The sequence below is a fragment of the Podarcis raffonei genome, chromosome 3, assembly GCF_027172205.1.
Source record: "Podarcis raffonei isolate rPodRaf1 chromosome 3, rPodRaf1.pri, whole genome shotgun sequence".
Taxonomy (NCBI): domain Eukaryota; kingdom Metazoa; phylum Chordata; class Lepidosauria; order Squamata; family Lacertidae; genus Podarcis; species Podarcis raffonei.
The window spans coordinates 74942980-74961356 of NC_070604.1; the positions used below are offsets into that span (position 1 = coordinate 74942980).

General features: G+C 44.4%; 1 protein-coding gene across 2 annotated transcripts in view; it reads right to left on the minus strand.

Annotated features, from left to right (window-relative positions):
- FRMD1 (FERM domain containing 1) overlaps positions 1-18377 on the minus strand; it is a 54237-nt gene that overhangs the window by 17162 nt on the left and 18698 nt on the right. For both annotated transcript variants that reach the window (XM_053382415.1, XM_053382416.1), the window contains exons 2-3: positions 12944-13142; positions 4185-4275 (exon numbers count right to left, since the gene is read on the minus strand). In XM_053382415.1, coding sequence (XP_053238390.1) covers positions 4185-4275; positions 12944-13039 — 187 coding nt within the window. In that variant the 5' untranslated portion in view covers positions 13040-13142. The remainder of the gene's footprint in view (positions 1-4184; positions 4276-12943; positions 13143-18377) is intronic.

Here is an 18377-nt window from a genome sequence, read left to right on the forward strand (position 1 = left end):
GCGCAGCGCGCCATCCCGCTGTCTCCCGACATGGTTTGGAGGCTGGCGGAGGGCTTCCTCCTCCCCCAGCCCCGCAAGCTCCCAGAGCGATGCCAAAGCTGCGCGCAGCTTCGGCATGGCTCTGGGTCCCATTCTGGGGGAGGGGGAAGCTCGGGCTTCCCCCGCCCCAGCCCCGCGCCTGGGGGGGGGGATAAATTTTTTCCCCTTTATTTCCCCCCCCAAAATCTAGGTGCGTCCTATGGACCGGTGCGTCCTATAGTGCGAAAAATACGGTAAATGTTCTGCGTAGGGGAAAGGGGAAGAGAGGCACATGTGTATGGAGGAAGCCAGAGTACCGCTTCCCTTGAGGCAATCCTAACTCACTAGAAGAGACCACACATTTGATGTTCTCTATCAACAAACCTCCCCTCCCCCAAGAAAACTCCCAAGAAATTAATAGTGTGATGTTCTGGCGCCAGCTGAAACCTTATTTATTTGCCTAGGCTTTTATTTAATGATGGCTGTGTTTTTCTGCTGGCTATGTGGTTTTCCCCCCTGCCCATTTTGTCTTAATGTATATTATGTATTGGGTTTAAATATAATGCCGTTCAGGATTGCTTTGGCAATGAAGAGTGAGGAAAAAAGGTTTTGAATAAATAAATAAAATAAAAAGTCACCCCGGCAGCAGGCTGAGAGTAGTAGTGGTTACAGATATTCTATGACCATATGGAAAAGCAAATTTATTCATATGTTTGCATAAAATTTGATGATCAATATTATTTGGGAAGGGGGTGGAAGCAAGGGAAGGTACCGATCAGGAAAGCAGGATATCAAATTGTGGCATAAATTAATAACATAGACACACATAAGCCAAGCTGAAGACAGTTTTCTTTTTTCCAAGCCAAATTCCTGGCGTAGAGGTTAACCAAAGGAGATGTTGATATGTATTATATGGCAAATCAGTATGGCTCACAGTCTTCCAGCTGTTCACTGGAATACGCCAAGCCACACTGATATATGGCCAAGGCAAAGGGCTAAACCAGACTTAAATAACGTGTATGTTTTTATAAATGCAAATAGCATTAGCTGGTGGGGTGAAGCGGCTGACTCACACCTCGTGAGGAATATTTTTTGGTCAGAATTTGCATTGGGAGAAAAATCTCCCATGGACCCCCTTATGGGGAATTTCACCCCAGCTTCAGGAAAGGAATTTTACCTCAGGACCAAAGCTGGGAGAAGAAGGGGTTAAGCCCTCCTTCTAAGCCACTGTGATTGCGATAATAAAAATGCTATTGGCATTTAAAACCCCCACAAAAAAACCACCCTACAGTTCAATGCAAATATCCACAGGCCCCAAGAATGAGCTACTGCTTCTCAGCTGCTCCAGTCTAGTCTGAGAGACCTTACTCATGAGTAAAGCCAGCCAGGACCGGGTACACATTCTCTTCCTCAGCAGCACTAGGTGCTGGGCTTCCCTTTGTGAAGAATGAGCACAAATCCCCCTCACATGCTTCGCAACTTTGCGCATGAGTCCGTAGTGGCGTTTGCAAAGTGTTATAGACTATTTGTACCCTGAAAAGCACACCACTTTATTATTGTTTCAGCAGCATTTCTGGGAAAGGGGACATAGAAACCAAGAATTATTTGTATATGGGGGTGGGGGGGTGGCAAACCTACATGACTTGCTAAGCTGCTTTAGGATTTTATCAACAGTGCGTGATCTCCCTGCCTCCCTCAGCCAAGAAACAGCCCTTCTTTCTTTCTACCTCCTCTCTCCTCAGACGCAGCCTGCAGTTGTGGCCGTCCTCCCATCATGTGCAGGAATGCAGCAATACATTCCGACTCTAATGAGGCTAATATTGTCAAAATGCCAACCTGCAGTGTAATCCTTAAGCTACAAAAACAAAAAGTCCTTCCCACCCCCTCCAGCTTTCTCACATAAAAGCAGAGGGTCCGGTCTGCTCAACCCCCCCCCCCCCGTTAAGTGGATTAAAGGTTAAGTTTACAGAGCCTTGTCATGTGTTCCAAGTTGCCTCTTTTTTTTTTAAAGTGTGTTCCTTTGATTACATGAAATTTGGGAACAATTTCAAGCTGATTACAGCGGAGGTGTTTGCGTGGGGTGGGGGGAGGACTTGGATAGGCACACAAATTGGCCAGTTTAAGTGTCGCTCGCAAAACACGCCAACGCAAAGGCCAAGTTTCACTGGTGCCAAGGCTCAGCCCCCAAACATTCATATTCATGCTCAGCTCTGGAATCGAAAGCAGTAACAAGAGTGTTTTTGAGAATGTACAGAGCGCATTTTCTGCTCCACTGAGTAAGCACAGCTGGGCAGCACGCATCTGACACTGGGGAGAAAGGATGATAACAGCATAGGATCGCCAGGTTGACTTGAGTACTGACATTACGTATTTCAGATTGCAATCCTATACGCACCTGGGAGAAAGTCCCATTGAAATCAATGGTACTTACTACTGAGTGAATGTTTGTGTATGATGTGCCTTTGCAGGTGTACCCATAAACATTCAGGATCACCGCTGGCAAGCTGTTTACTTGATTTCTGTAGGATGCCATGACATATAAGGGAGCCTATGTGCCCTGAAGTGTATGCATATGCAAATGAGGACCACGGAAGACAGCAGACGGTGGGAGGTCCAGTGGGCTGGATCCCAATTCTGCCCTCTACGTGTTCATTCCTACTTGGAATGATCACTAGCACAGGATTTGTGAATGCAAATTATGTCATCCAATTCGTGGTCATTATCTTGATTACAAAGATAGGGGCTGGATTTCATTTCTGCTTGCCAGATGGAATGATTTCCCTTCTCTCCCCCCTGCATGCTCTTCTAGGGGTTCTCCTGACACCCCAGAGCCCATCTGGGATGGGGTTCAGGGGCCTCTGAAGAGGAGAGGAGTGGATTAAAGCCCCATTGATCTAATGGGACTTGTGGCTCTTGTCTCTTGTTAGTGAAAACTATTTAGTTAAATGTGGCTCAAGGAGTCATACTCAGAGAAGACCCATTAATTAACCCAATTAGTCACATTCAATAGGTCTACTCTGAGTAGGACTAGCCATGAATACCACCCAAGGGGGCTAAATATGGGTGCAATATGAGTTTTCTTCAGTATAAAGACAAGGAACCTGTGGTCCTCCAGATGTTAGCCTGCAACTCCCATCAGCCTTGACCATGCTGACTGGAGTTGATGGACTGAGATCCCAGCAACATCTGGAAAGTCACAGGGTCACCACCTCTGATAGAAAAAGGCAGCTGAATTTTATTTCATCTTGAAAACTGTAAATGTGCATCAGTCCATGCATTGCTGCTGCCATCAATTCACACAGTACATTTTAGGGGTAAACAGTACATTTTAGGGGTAAACTAAGCTTTAAGGCTTGCCTCTGTCTAATGAGTGAAATGGCCCTAAGCAAAGGTGGATAGTGAAAACATCCTTTGTGTAAGGAGTGGTTGTTGATTCAGAGCAACACCTGTAAGTCTCCAAACGTGCTTATCCCCGATTGTGCAACACCTGGGAGAGCAGCATTAGCGTATTAAGGCAACCTTGTAGGGAGGACTGGGAAACCAAGACCAGTTTCTCCTCTCCCATTAGATCCTGGCGAGCATCAATACAGTCAATGTTTGTTCTATCTAATAGGTTTTCCAAGTTCTGAGAGATTCCACTTGTGAGTCATATTATATACAGTACTGGTATCAAAGTGACCTGGATTATCGAAAAGAATGCTCTGGCCTACTGGTATGCTTCTTCAGCCTTCTCTGTAGAATAATTTAATCACGTTCAAACTCCTGCAAATGTCAGTAAAAACAACATTCCTCACAAATTATGGCTTTGAAATCCACTGAATACATCCAGTCCCAGACATTCTAGATATATTCTCTCACCATACAACCAATATTTTAGAATTCTATCTAATGGAGAGGGAGAGAGATAGAAAGAGAGAGAGGGAGAGAAAGAAAGAAAGAAAGAAAGAAAGAAAGAAAGAAAGAAAGAAAAGAATAGCTCTGGGGCGGGTGGGCTAAGACTAAATTTAAAAGCTCAAACCCCTCCTTTTTCTAATAGACATGTTCACAGGCCAATGATCAAAGGGCTTTGACACGATGCTCCTGACTAGTGACCACACTACACTGAACGCCTCAGACCTACATCCAATCCCATGTTTACTTCTGAAACAATTTCTCTCTGTGCTTACTTTTTACAACACTGATGCCAAAGAAGTGAGGATCTTTAATTCTCAGTGCGTCACAAACTTGCTCGAAGAGTTCCTGTCCAGTGGCTTTTACCTACAAAGGAAAAGATAATGGTAAATAGTTTACCGTTTGAACAAGATAGGATAGTTTCCCCTTGCCTAAGAAAACTTAGCAGGTATTTGGACAATAAAAAACCTGAAGGAGCAAAGTCCGTGCCTGAGCAAACCTTCGTAGTGAGGGAATTTGCGCTGCCTCGTGGCTTCATGCTCCATTGCATCATTGCATCTGACAGCGTGAACCGAACATACTGCCATAAAGCACATCCACAGCTGGATGGAAACAATTAAGATTGCTCTAGAATCCAATCTCTATTGCTAACATGTATATTGCTGCACAGTCAGTGAACTTAAGCCAGCTTAATGCTGTGTTAGATAGAGAGTGGCCAGTATTTCATAGTGATGAATTAGAGGCAATATTATTACACATGTAAAACAGTGCCATGTTGCATGATATCCTGTTGTGCACTGGAATCACAGGGCAATGTAGAATAGTAGATAGCATGGATGGATCTGAACACTGCAGATCAAGGTGAAAACCTGCTCAGACATATAAAATCATTGCATGGTTCCCCCCATCCCCCCATTAAGTGGATTAAAGGTTAAGTTTACAGAGCCTTGAATGTTCTTCAGCAAGTCGCAAGTTGGGATTTCAGGCACAACATGATGCCATGGTTTGTTTATCACAAGCTAACAACTTGCCCGGTAGCCATAAGCAACCAGGAATTCCATGCAGGCAAATGTGTAGGCTTGTGAAGGAGACACAGACCTCTCCATTTTTCCTTGGCCAGTTCGCTTGGTGTTCCCATCCAGCTGCTTATTCTAGATGCTAGTATTCTGTGTTTCCAAGCTGGCTACAGAAGACCTTCTCCTCTGCCAGACTGGGAACACACTCAGGAGGCCAGTAAAAAACAAAAGAACTACAGGCTAGTAACTTTTATGGCCTGATTTTCAAGACTGGGCTAGTACAACCAGGAGTGGGGAGCCACAGGCTCAATTGTTGTATGTGGCCCTTCCATCTTCTCTATGTGGCCCTTGTCATTCTTAATGTATTATTACTGTATTTTTACTTCCAGGGAAAGCAACTTGCAGGATTTTCTGCCTGGCGTGTCAAAATAACCTGCACAGCCTGGAGTACTCCCTCTCTTTATAAAGGTCATCCATCAAGGTGACTGAGGCTGAGTCAATCCTAAACTCAGGCCTGAACCCAGACTGGCATGGATCCAGATAATCAGTCACATCAAGGAACGTCTGCGGTTGTTCTGCCACAGATGCTGCAAGAACCACTTTCAAGAACAAAATGAAATAGGTATATGGCACTGAGGGAGCACGGGAGAGGAAATTCAGAGACTGGCTTCATCATTTGAGACCCTGTTGCAGATCTCTCAACACCATGAGGCACACTTGGCAGTGGCCAAAGGGGTGGGGTGGGGTGTCTGTAGTGGCACTCACATTATGCCAGCGCTTTGTGCCAAGCAAGCTGGACCAGGCCCCCTCACTGTACTGTTTCTGATGGCCACAAATACACTGCTGTTTAAAAAGGGCTTTGGCTTAACATCCCCCCATTCTGGCATTCAATTCTGACGACTCTTTTGTAGTTGTTATTGTTTTCTTCATTTTTATGCTGATATTTTGATTTAAAATTTGGTTGAATTGTGTAATGTTTTATATTTTGTATTATTGTTGGCTGCCTCGATATATGGGATATATAGCTTTTAAGGAATTAAATAATTGAATAATTCTTTAAAAACATTTTAAAGCAGTCGCATGCTTGTGCAAGGAGGAAGGGGGGTGTGGGGAAGCATATAGGTTTGAAAAATGCCGAGAGATGCGTGGTTACTTGGATCTAAAGACCACTGCATAAAGCCAAGTGACAGAATTTCAATTTGGTAGAATACAGTCCCACAAAACCTCCTGCAGCGTTAGGAAAGAGAATGGGAATATCACACAAAGTCCCTTCCTTATCAAGATGTGGATCTATTCATGAGCTTCTTGCATCCTAGTCAGTTAATTTCCCTTCCAGGAATTCTGCAAGTATTAATATGGATCTTCACACACTCTGAAATGCAAAGTGTGATGCAAGCCCGCTTCCTTATTCCTGGAGTAGAGGCAGAGCTAAGAAAACAACTCTGGCCACAACAAGCCTCTGAAAGAAGCACTTTCTATGTGTTGGGATGCACTGCAAAGCCTTCTTGGTCCTGCATGCTGACCCTTCCTAGTTTATTTATGGACAAATAAACGATGCACAAAGTAGAGCCTTTTCTTTTCAGCTGGAACTTGCCAGAACTCAGTTCCGGCACCTCTCAGGTGGGTACCATTGCCATTCTAAGAGAATGAGGGAGGTGTTCATGATGAGTTCCAGCACCTCTTTTTCTAGAAAAATAGCACTGGCACAAAGTATTTTAATCCTTCTGGAGACACTAAACCAATTCTGCTCCATGGGAAGAGGGAGTTGAGGAGGGAATGAATCGGATAAAGAAAATGGTTCTATTTTAAGTAGCCTTTCAAAGGCCAAATTTAATGCTACAAAGATGGGGCATGCAGATAAAAGAACTCATTTGAGAAATCTAGATTACCTTTTTTACTGGTACCACCCTCTGAAAGAAGAGCTACTGGGACACAGATAATCAACCAGGGACTTATTTGATGGAAGTTCTGGTTCCAGTACTAGTAACTTGTGTGCATACCAGGACATAGACAGCTACTGCCACAAGGAGAAATATTCAAGCCACTTCTTATCGTGGCTGCCTCCCTGCCACAAACTGTGATGTGCACAGCAACTCGCGATAAAGAATGAAAGTGACTTTCACCATACTATGGCTATCTCCCTCACAAAGGAACAAAGAAAGCTCTCTTATCCAGAGTCAGACCTTTGCTATCAACACCAACCTTCCCCGCCTGGTACACCCTCCAGATGTTGCTGACCCATGCTCAGAAGCTGTAATGTTTCTGAATACCAGTTGCTAGAAACCACAGGAGGGGAGAGGGCACTAGTGCTCAAATCCTGCTTGAGGGTTTCCCACAGGAATCTGGTTGGCCATTGTGAGAACAGGATGCTGGACTGCATGGCCCATTGGCCTAATCCAGCAGGCTCTCCTTATGTTCTCATTAACTCCCATCATTCTATCTACTGGCCAAGCTGGCTGGGGCTGATGGGAGTTGTAGTCTAAAACATCAGGAGAGCACCAGATTGGGCCATACAGATTGGCAGTGGCTCTCCAGCGTTTCAGACTTTCCTAGCCTTCCCTGGTAATGCGAGGGACTGGACCTGCAATCTTATACACACAAAGCATTTGCACCACCTTTAAGCCCAGGGAAAAGAGGAAATTTTATGTGAAGCCCATGATCAGCTGCTGACCATGAATGGCTAACTGCAGGAAGACCACGGACATGGCCAGCAAGCAGATGAAAGGGGCCTCTCCCTGCCTTTTTGCACGTACCACACTTGATCGAAATTGCCAACAATCCACGGAATTCAAGCCCATTTGAGCTGCTGATAGCACATAAGCTCTTAGCAGCATGGTCTGGGTCATTGGTATGCTCATTACGTAACAGACTGTTCTGAAATATTATAGACCACTGTATTGATGCCAGAAAACTAGAGCATCCTAATTCACCACTCACTACCCCAAACTGGATTGTCTTGTTTTAAGGAAGACACTTCGCAGCAATATTTTGGTAACAACATATGCATTGAAAAAATGACACTCTACAGGGGAAAAGAGTAGGGTTGCCATATTTCCAAAACTGAAAACCCAGACAGAGGTGCATTTCCCCCCTCCTCTGAAACCTGCCTGTTCCCTCAGTGCCTTTGCCCTTATCTTCTCTGCTGCCCCTCCACCTCACGAAATCCTCCCTCCAATATCACAAGTGAGATTTCTCCCTCCCTCCTTGCCTCCCTCCCTCCAGTCTACCTGGCCTGTCCCCTGCTTCCTCCAGCCTCGTGAAGCCACCACCCTCCTCATGGAAGCAGTGCCTGTGCATTCCATGCCCCACTCTTGCCCGCAAACCACCACCACTGCCTTTTCGGTTTGCCAGTCCATGGGGGGCGCCCTGGTCCTCCCTTGGATACCCAGGCCTCTGGGCGACAGCATGCAGCTGGCCTCAGCATCACTGTGGGGGCTGCTGCTGCTGCCGGCAATGTATCCCACCCCCATTGCCATACATCCCGGTTTCCCCACACATTTTGCCAATTCCAGAAATTTCCCCCCGTTTTTAAGTGCAGAATCCCAGATTTGTCCGGGAGACCCCGGATGTGGGCAGTCCTAGGAAAGAGAAGAACCTAAAAGAAGCCCTTAAGTCCCAGCAGGTGAATAAACAGACTAATCCAAGGGACAGGTTATTATAAATAACCTTATTTTATTTTATTTTATTATTTTATTATTATTTTATATATTTATATTTATATTTTATATTATTATTTTATTTTATTTTATTATAAATAACTTTCTATACAGAGTTCCATTTTTAAAAGACTGCCCTTTGGCAAAGTGTCATCTGTATACCAAGTGACTCTCCCACCACTTAGATCTTTGGATGGAGTGCTGTACTTGCTACGTATAATCAGCTCTGCAGTATGTCAGTCTGTGCGCAAGTTCAGGATCATCCCCTTCCTATCACTCACGGAATCTTTCAAGAGCTCAGAAAGCTCCTGCTCTTTAATCCGAAATGGGTTGTTTTGACAAAGTGTCCAACCATCAGGCAAGTATAAGCTTAAAAGTTTAAAATGTGAGTGTTTTTCCAATTAACGGGTTTCTTCAAGCTACTGCCACAGCAGCGTGGGAACCATATTTCTTGAACTCTGTGGGTGCCCTTTAATTTGGGGGTGGGGGTGGGGGTGGGGAACCACCAGGCACCTGCCCTCCCGAGGTCAGCTGCGTTGTGGTGCTTACTGGGAGGGGTGCGGTGGTGGATAAGTTGGAAAGGTTCGGGTGTTGTAGCAGAGTCAGCCTGCCATTGTTCCCACCCCACCCCAGCCTCCTTGCTACCTTGCCTCTTCCAGTAAGCAGAGAAATGTGACTGACAGCAGAGCAGGTGCATGGTACCACCGCTCCCTGCTTAAAACCTTCTCCTAGTCATGTGGGGGAACAAATCCCCAAGTGGCTTGCAAATTGTGCTAGGCACTGTCAGTTATATTCGCCTTTATCATGGATTTAGCATCCTTGCTGGGAAGAGATACTGGGTTCAAGACACAGACGCACATGATCAACCCTGCCAACATGGTTGGGTCATTTAAATTTTACCCCAGCCCCATAGGATCTGCTCCTGCAGAAATTGCTCATATCTATTAGGAGCTTGTCCACACATCTGCTTGTACCATGCCTAGAAAACATGGGTCCGAGTGGTTTCCCCCTTGCCCCACTCCTTTCCCAGGGTAAACTTGCTCTTTAGCTTTGAATTGGAACAAATGGCAATCCGTGGAGAACCTGATTGCTGTTTGCTCTGATTGAGCACTAAAGAGTAGTTTCCCCCAAGGGACAAGAGGAAGTATGGATAAGCCCTAGGAGAACATTTAAAGAATGCTAGGTGTAAGGTTGTTTGTGTGAGTGTCACACACACAAGGACTGCCCAGTTAGAAATAAACAGATGCTAGACAACTTCCTATTTGTCTATCTATCTTAGTCATGTCTACTCTGACTGGCACTGACTATTCAGACCTTAAGCAGAGGTGTTCCCCATTATCTGCTACCTGATCCTTTTAACTCAGGATGCCATGGACCTTCTGCATGAAAAACATGTGCTCTACCACTGAGCCATGGTCCCTCATCTTGAAGTAGACTGGCCCCAACCAGGGCAGTTCCAGAGCACAGATGCTTACTGAATCAGTACTGGATCTCACCATGGAGAAATAATTCCTATGCTGGTAAAGTGAGGTGTAAAGGTGGATCAAAACATCCATGGAAGCGGATGAGACCAGCTCATGGTTAAATTGATCTGTTGCAGGCAAAAAGAGATTTTTGTGGCAGTGGTGACAATGATGATTCTGTCACTGCTCTTATGACTAATAAAGAAGAATGCGCCGGTGATGCATCCCTCAGTTTGCTAGCTAATAGGTTTCAAACTGTACACTGAAGGGCAATATAGTCATGCACATTTAACTGATGCACATGGACTTTGAGGCTTCATACACATGACTACTTTCCATGTGATCATTGCAGCATGTATGACAGAACAGATGAGCTATCCCAGTATCTATCCCAGACAGATCCCTTCAGAAATAATGGGAGCTCAATTGCAAGGAGAGTCTTACATAATGGCTGTCACGTCAGAGGATTGCAGGAATCTACCCCAATCTGTTAATCCCCATTAGTTCACTATTGGGGTCTACATGGGACCTGGTACACTACACCCAAACAAAGCTCAAGGGCCGAAATAATTGGATATTTGCTGAATCCATTCAAGACTGTGGCTGCATACACACCAGACATTTAAAACACATTTAAAGCTTTCTTTTTTCTTCCAAAGAATCATGGGAACTGTAGTTTACCCATCACAGAACTTCAGCTCCCAGGATTCTTTGAGAGGGGAGGGAATGTGCTCTAAATAAGCTTTAAATTTATGGCATGTATGCAGCCTGACTTTTCTTTTCCCTCTATTTCTGATGTTCAGGCTGTGCATGCCATTGCTGATGTATGCAGAACAGCCTACCCATAGCTGTCAACTTACAGATTTGAAAATAAGGGACAAGCAGCCTTGAAAATAAGGGACCAGCAGCCAAAATAAGGGACCTGCAGCCTCACCTGTTCCAGGCACTCCAGTCTTCCTGTCCTCCTGCAGTATGGTCAAACATAAGGCCTATGCAGCCTCAACTTAAGATGGCTCCCCAGCCTGGCTTTGCACTGCAAAGTTTGCAGTAGCACGTGCAACAAAATGGCGTCCAGCATTCAAAAAACCCCTCAGCTTGCATTAACTAGCCACACACAAGACATGCAAGCTCCACCCCCCAGTCGTTCTTAGACTTCTTATTGGGTGAGCAACACAGCCAAGCAACACAGTTGGAGCCTCCCTCCTCCCTGGCCGGCAGGGAGGGAGGGAGAGGAGCTGCTTCCTTTGAAATTTAAGGGACATCATTTAAGGGACATTTAAGGGACATCCATCAATAAGGGACAGCAGTGGGACATGATGCTGGAATAAGGGACTGTCCCTTCAAATAAGGGACACTTGCCATGACAGCTATGAGCCTACCCATGCACAAGAAAGGGGCATCAGCAGGCTTGGCGGGAATCCTGAGGTTTGCAGAAGTACAAAAAATCATTAGAAGTATGGAAAAAACACCTAACCGGGGGGCGGGGATAGTCCCATGGGAACTGTGTGATCTCAATGGGCATGGAATTCTGGGTGAGCATGGCTGAAATTCTGGACAGGAGCACTGCAGACTGAAGGATTTTGTTGCATTTCCAGTGTGCGCTCCTTTGGCCTGAAGCGAGATGAGTGCTGCACCCCATAGTCGCCTTTGACTGGACTTAACGGTCCAGGGGTCCTTTACCTCTACCTTTTTTTACTATTCCAATGTGTTACTATTCATAAAGATCGCCTATGCTAGACTGGGAAGAAGGTAGACCGAGATCTACTAGCAGGTCTCTGGGTGATTTGATCAGCAAGGATTTCTGACCCTCTGTTATCTATCACAAGCAACTCCCCCACCCCTGGAAAACAGGACGACAGCCAAATAATACCCCTTTAAAAGGCCATGTTACTGAAAAACTGAGTGGGATAACACAGAATAACCCCTTTGATCATTTACTTTGAACATATACTGTTCTATTTCCCTCCAGAGGGGACTTGAAAGTGATGGAAACTTTATACCTATCAACAACAAAAGGCTTTCTAATAAGCTTTCTCTTCTTTATAGGTTGTTGTCACTGTTGTTATTATTGCAAGCCCGGTTTTATTGGCCAAACACATGAAAAGGAAAACAGGCAGTTCTATGCATGGAAATAAATAGCTGGCCTTTTCAAATACACCCCCCCCCCAGTAAACAGGTGCATGTTGCATCAAAAATGTGAATCTTGAAATAAATCTGAGGCTAGTAACAAGACTACTTTTTGTTCATTGATACATGGATTGTGAAAATCAGGAAACTGCCCTTTTCTCTTTCTTAAAACAGATAAATAAATAATGCAGCCCTGAAACTAATTCCCATTAACATTTTTAGTGTATAAAAGCTACCACAGACAGTGAAATATATCATTCTTTACTTTAAATACTGGGGCTAATAATTAACATTTAATAGTCACATTTCTGTAAGGGTCTGTTTTAGGGAGACTTTGCATAATATAGCACCACTTATATTTTGTCCCATATTATACTAGGAGACAATACTGTGCAAAATATGTTTCCTAAATGTCTTCTGCAGACAGATGTGTGTCTTTACTCATATGCAAGTGGACCTTTGGTTTTCAAATGCTGTAAAACCATTAGGGAAGATGAAAAAGAATTTAAGAAAAACAGTCTCTGGTCATCAAATGTAACAGAGTTCCTAAATCCACAGAAACAGATCTTTCAGCTAATCTGGTCCTCTTCTTTTGGGAAGTAGGTACTGACTAGGGTAAATGGGATGATGTTTATAGATAGCTTCTCGTTGGTAAGCTTTCTGTAAACAAAAGACTTCTGAGGCTCCGTTTTACCACTCTCACAAGCTACTCAAATACATTCTTTTGCGTCATTGATGCTGGGTTCTCAGAAGGCGGCAAGAATAGACTTACCCCAACCATCACATTGACCTGGTCTCGGTTTGGCAGGAGGACGCACATGCTTCTAAACTCCGGTGGCATCTTGTTTTGCAGAGCTTGCTTGCTCATTGCAGAACCGGTTGCAAACTTCTCATACCCACTCCACCACGTAACGATGCAGCAGCCAGAGTCTCAGGAACCAAGCCAACTCCTCTCTCTCTCTCCTCCGAACCTGAGAAACACAAATCCTTAAGAGTTTGTTGTTCAGGAAAATAAAGGTGGACGTCGCGAGCGGCAAGAAGCCGATATGTTAAAGCGATCTCTTGAGCTTCATTCTAATAACCAGCGCTAACAGCCAAGCGTCTCCCAAGGCTGCATTCACTGGGGCAGAGTCATAAGTAATTCCAGCATTAGTCAGCTCTTTCGACAATTAACGGCTGGTTACACTGGGCTCGGGAGAGTGGCACACATTCCCTTCTCCTGAGTCATTAGCCTTGTCCCCCTCATGCCAAGTATCACAGTCCAGGGTTTTGTTTTGCTTTGTGGATTTGTCTCACCTACGTGGGCAATCAGCCCTCAAAAGCACATTCTCCCTCATCTGAGTCACTGGGAAGTAATGCAAAGAGCAAGTAAGAATGGGGAGAGGGATCTGTAGAACACCAGGCGCAAGATTATGAAGTCAACAGTAAACAGTACCACAGGATGGGCAGCTTTCCAAAAGGTGAATCAGGGGGGAAAAACCACATTCACGTGCCTTTGTGAGTTAAGGAGTATTAGTAAAAGCATGTAGGGAGGAATTTGTTTTTTTTAATGTCAGCACAGAATGATTGTAGATGACACTGGATCTTGGTGGAAGTGAGACACAGAGAAGGTATACACCATGCTGTCTAATAAGCCATTGCTGCATTGCTGCATTGATGCCAAAGGGGCCATTAAGTGGAGAAGAATTATTACCCACACACCTTGCTTGCATCTGGCTGGCTACATCTAGAAACAGGATGTGAGGCTAAAAGGACCTTTGGTCAGTTGGGTGGCCAATGTTTCCCATGTTACAGAGGAGAGCCCTGTCTGTCAAGGACTGTCCAGTCCCAGCCCAGTCTAAAGATACAAAGAACCCTAAGAAACCAGAGCAGGAGAAATCTTGAAGTTGCCCACCAGCTGTTAGCATTTGGGCGGCAGACTGAGAAGCCACACAGGTCAGTCTTTCTCACTCCAGTGTGATGTACTGTATTCAATTTAAGGTAACTGTTTCAAAATTTGCATCTATACATCCACATTAGCATACGCTCCTTTAATTTATTCATTTATGTTGAATAAGAGTCCACAACACCTTTCAGGAATGAAACCCTTCTCCAGGCAGTTGGCGTAACACTGGGGTAGCCCGGGTGGTGATCTCCAAATGCTTTGGACCTCAGCTCCCATCACTCCTGGCTACTGGCCAGGCTGGGACAGGTGGGAGTTGTGGTCCACAATGTATGAAGACCACCACATGGGCTGGCGCTGGTAGAATATCTCAAAGTACAACAGTAAAGTGCAATAGATATTACAGTGGTACCTTGGGTTATATACGCTTCATTTTACAGACTCCGCTAACCCAGAAATAGTGCTTCAGGTTAAGAACTTTGCTTCAGGATGAGAACAGAAATCGTGCTCCAGTGGCAGCAGGAGGCCCCATTAGCTAAAGTGGTGCTTCAGGTTAATAACAGTTTCAGGTTAAGAACGGACTTTCGGAATGAATTAAGTACTTAACCTGAGGTACCACTGTACATGAAAACATTCCATATTATTAAAGCTAGTGACCAAGAGCAGCCCAGTGTTAGAAAACACAACAAAATACACCACTATACTAGCAAATCCTCACACATAGTCTGTTCATGTAAGCCAAGGTAAAAGGTACAAGTTTTTCAATACAGTTGGAAAATATCCAGGGATGGGGACTAGCGTCATGGGGCAACTCTATTCCACAATTGTGGGGCCACCACCAAAAAAAGCCGTAGCCCATGTGCTTGCTAGGCCAACTTCCTTTGTGAGTGGGCATTTCAACAAGGCTTTATTTGCTTTAATGTAAATCTGTCCTGGCTGCTGAGTTTGTTTTTTGGTGATGCGGAAGTGGTTACCTTTTTGGTGTGATAGAGCAGGGCCCAGGCAACTCCATGCTAAAGGCTAACCAGTGAACGTCTTTCTGGTAGTGGAGAAGGGGAGGAATTATGTCAGATCCGCAGAGATGCAAGGACCTTCTAATAAAGGAAAAGCAAAACTCCAGGTTCAAAGCAAGCTAAAGGATGACTATTTTGGAATGAGACATTATGTAATCATGCATTTTTTTGGCTTCACCTAGCTGCCATTCAACAGTTGTTAGGACAAAACAAACTCTGAGCAAACCGTGCTTACGGGCTCAGTAAACTAGCACATTGAAGCTCATTTTCACCATGCCACCTCTTGATGTGCCCAATACTCAGACACAAAGAACAAAATTCTTAATATTGTAGGTGGGCATGTCATCAATGCTTTTTTTACAGCAAATGCAAACACATGCCCATCACTTCTGTGGCTCAGATTTATAGGTCCTCTCTACATAACAAAAATAGGCCTTGGAAGCTCCCATACCACAGCAAGCCCTGAGTTGATTTGGTAGTATTGGGGAAGCTGTGCTCTTTTGACTGTAAATAAACAAAGAAAAATTCTGCTAACCTAAGGACAGAAGGATTCTGTGCTCTGGAGTTAAATAATTTTGCAGGTGATTTCCTTTGCTTTTGTAATGTATCTTGCTAGACCTGGGAAATTTCAATAAAAGTATGGAGGCCACTAGGGCAATGGAATTTCTTTTTCCAGACACCCCTTTCCACCCAAGTAAGAACAGTCTCAAATTGCTATGAGTAAAAATAGAAACATAGTAATAAAAACCTAGTTCTGTTATATTTTAAGTGATCTGATTATAGTGTTATCAGCCACATGATATTAGGAGAGTCTAGCCAACGTGTGGCATGAATCATTAAGGGCTAGCCACAACAGTTAAGGGAAGAAGGAAAGTAGGAATAATGTCATTTAGTAGGGGATGAAAAATGGAATTATAACTCACCAAGGTTCCTAGACTTCTCTTACAGAGAATCAAATTATAGGGCTATTAAATATATGGAAATCCTATTCCTACGGCTTTCGTGAATAATAAAATATTGTTGAGATTGATTTGTGAGGATTCTCACTAAAATCAGCAGGGCATTCTAGATGAGCAACATCTAGAGAACACTATAAAGAGCTGAGGTGTCTCAAAGTTGTTTATCCAGACTACAATGGAAAGAGGCCACTGGCTTTTTTGTTATTCCTAGTGCTATTTTTCTAGAAAAGGATGTGCCAGCACTCACCATGAGCACCTCTTGTTCTCTTATAATGGCAATGATGCCCACCTGACAGGTGCCAGAACTGAGTTCTGGCTGAAAAAAAGCCCTGGTTATCCCTTATTCCAAAGCATTACAACCCTCCAACTCCTAAAGAACATAATGGACATCAGATTCCAATGTTGTGAAATGTCTCCTATTTCTGTAAGGTGGCTCTGGTAACAGTGTGTGTGTGTGTGTGTGTGTGTGTGTGTGTGTGTGTAGCATTTATATATCAATTTAACAAAAATTATACACCACTTGATTGTATCAAAACCTCTAAGTGGTTTACAAAAACTGATCAGGGAACCTTGTTCCCTCCCTCCATCAAGCTGAATGGCACTAGGAGCAACAGTCATTCTGGCAATATAGAAACTCTAAATAGGTGGCAGGGTAGGGGGGGTGCCACTTCTGCTGGGCTCTTCTTGTCCCTGCTGGTTCTTGTAATGAGTGTGACTTTGCTGCATCTTGAATTTCCAGGCTGACAGCAATCAAATCAAAGAAGGCGGAGGAGGGGAACCCAATAAGGAGCTAAAAGAGAAAGGAAGCTTCTCATGCCCTGTTATATATTGAAGGAAGCAACCACTGCCGTTACTGGGCTGTATGTGCACCTTGATGGTAGCTATTCCTGCGATTAAGAGAGAATTTCACAGTATTGATGCAATACCACAGAGTAGCTAATTCATGTTAGCCATGGGCAAACATGCATAGAGATTAAGGTTCTCAGTGTTCTCAAATCTGATGGTGTAGCTGTACCATATAGTTATAGTGTGGGTGTGTCATCTAAAGTGTATACTATGCCATAGTGGAGCTGAGGCACATTGGTCATGGACAAATATCTCCGTGTGAACATGAAGGTGATCTATGTACTTAGATCCTGGGGAGATCAGAGGCCCTGGTCCCCTTCAAAACATGCTGTCTACTTCCAAAAGGGCGGCATCAGAAAAGATGGGTGTGGAGGAGACAGATAGTAGCTCCAATCTCCCCTCAAAATTCAGCTATTTTATGTTCTGCCAGAGCTCCAAGATAGTGGAGAGTAGGGAGATCTCTCTAGTTCCCTTTTCCTATGGGATTGTCTTAGAAGATTGACAGGTTGGGAAAGTGCAGCACAGAAGCTGCCTTATACCATATCAGAGCGTTGATCCTGCTAGCTCAGTACTGTGGTTTGGGAGGATTTCAAACAAGGGTCTCCCCTACCTGGAGATGCTTGGGATTGAACCAGGATGTTCTGCATGCAAAACAGGGGCTCAGGACCTGGCCTCCATGCTTCTGACTTTGATGGAGCTCTGAAGATAAACAATGGAGGGGGCGTATCACTGCATTTATTTTACCCTTCCTCTAATCCACTTGGATGAAAAGTTTAGAATCACATTTCCCTATGCAATCAACACCCCTGCTTCCTCCAAGAAGATGAAGAAGATGAAACTCTTGATGAAGTGGTTCAGAAATCTTTTTTCCAAAAAAATGAAATAAATTATAAACAGGTGTGTGCAAATGAAATTGCACCCCTGTGCTTTCCTCTACCAAACTGGAATGCAACTTTGACCGTCAGGTGTCTGTGTCCAATTCTGAGCAATTTCCACTTCCTGCCGCAGCCACCTCTGTCCATCCCATGATTTTCTGGATGGTGCCCCAATCTTCCAGAGTGACTTTTGGGGTGTGCAAAGGGACAGGAAATCTCCCTTCTGGAAAACCTCCTTCTTAGGATCCAATACATTACCGTGCAGCCTAACGCACCTCAAAGGGTTGCTATCAAATGGGATAATTCAATATGCATCATCGTGGGATCATGTGTTGGATACAGACATAGAGTAACAAAAACAATGGGTTGCTGGATTAACTGATGTGATGCAGTAGCATTAAAGAAGCTAACACAGGGGTGGGGAAACTGGCCCTCCAGAAGTTGTCCCATCTGTCTCAGCCAGTGTGGTCCATGAGCAGGAATGATGGAAATCATAGTCCAACAATATCTGAGGACCAAAGGTTCCTCATCCCTGTGCTAAGAGAAGGTACAAATATCCTTCTCTCTCAGCATGGTATACAATATAATCTATAGAGTTCATTAAAAGCAAATATCTAAGTTAATACCACAG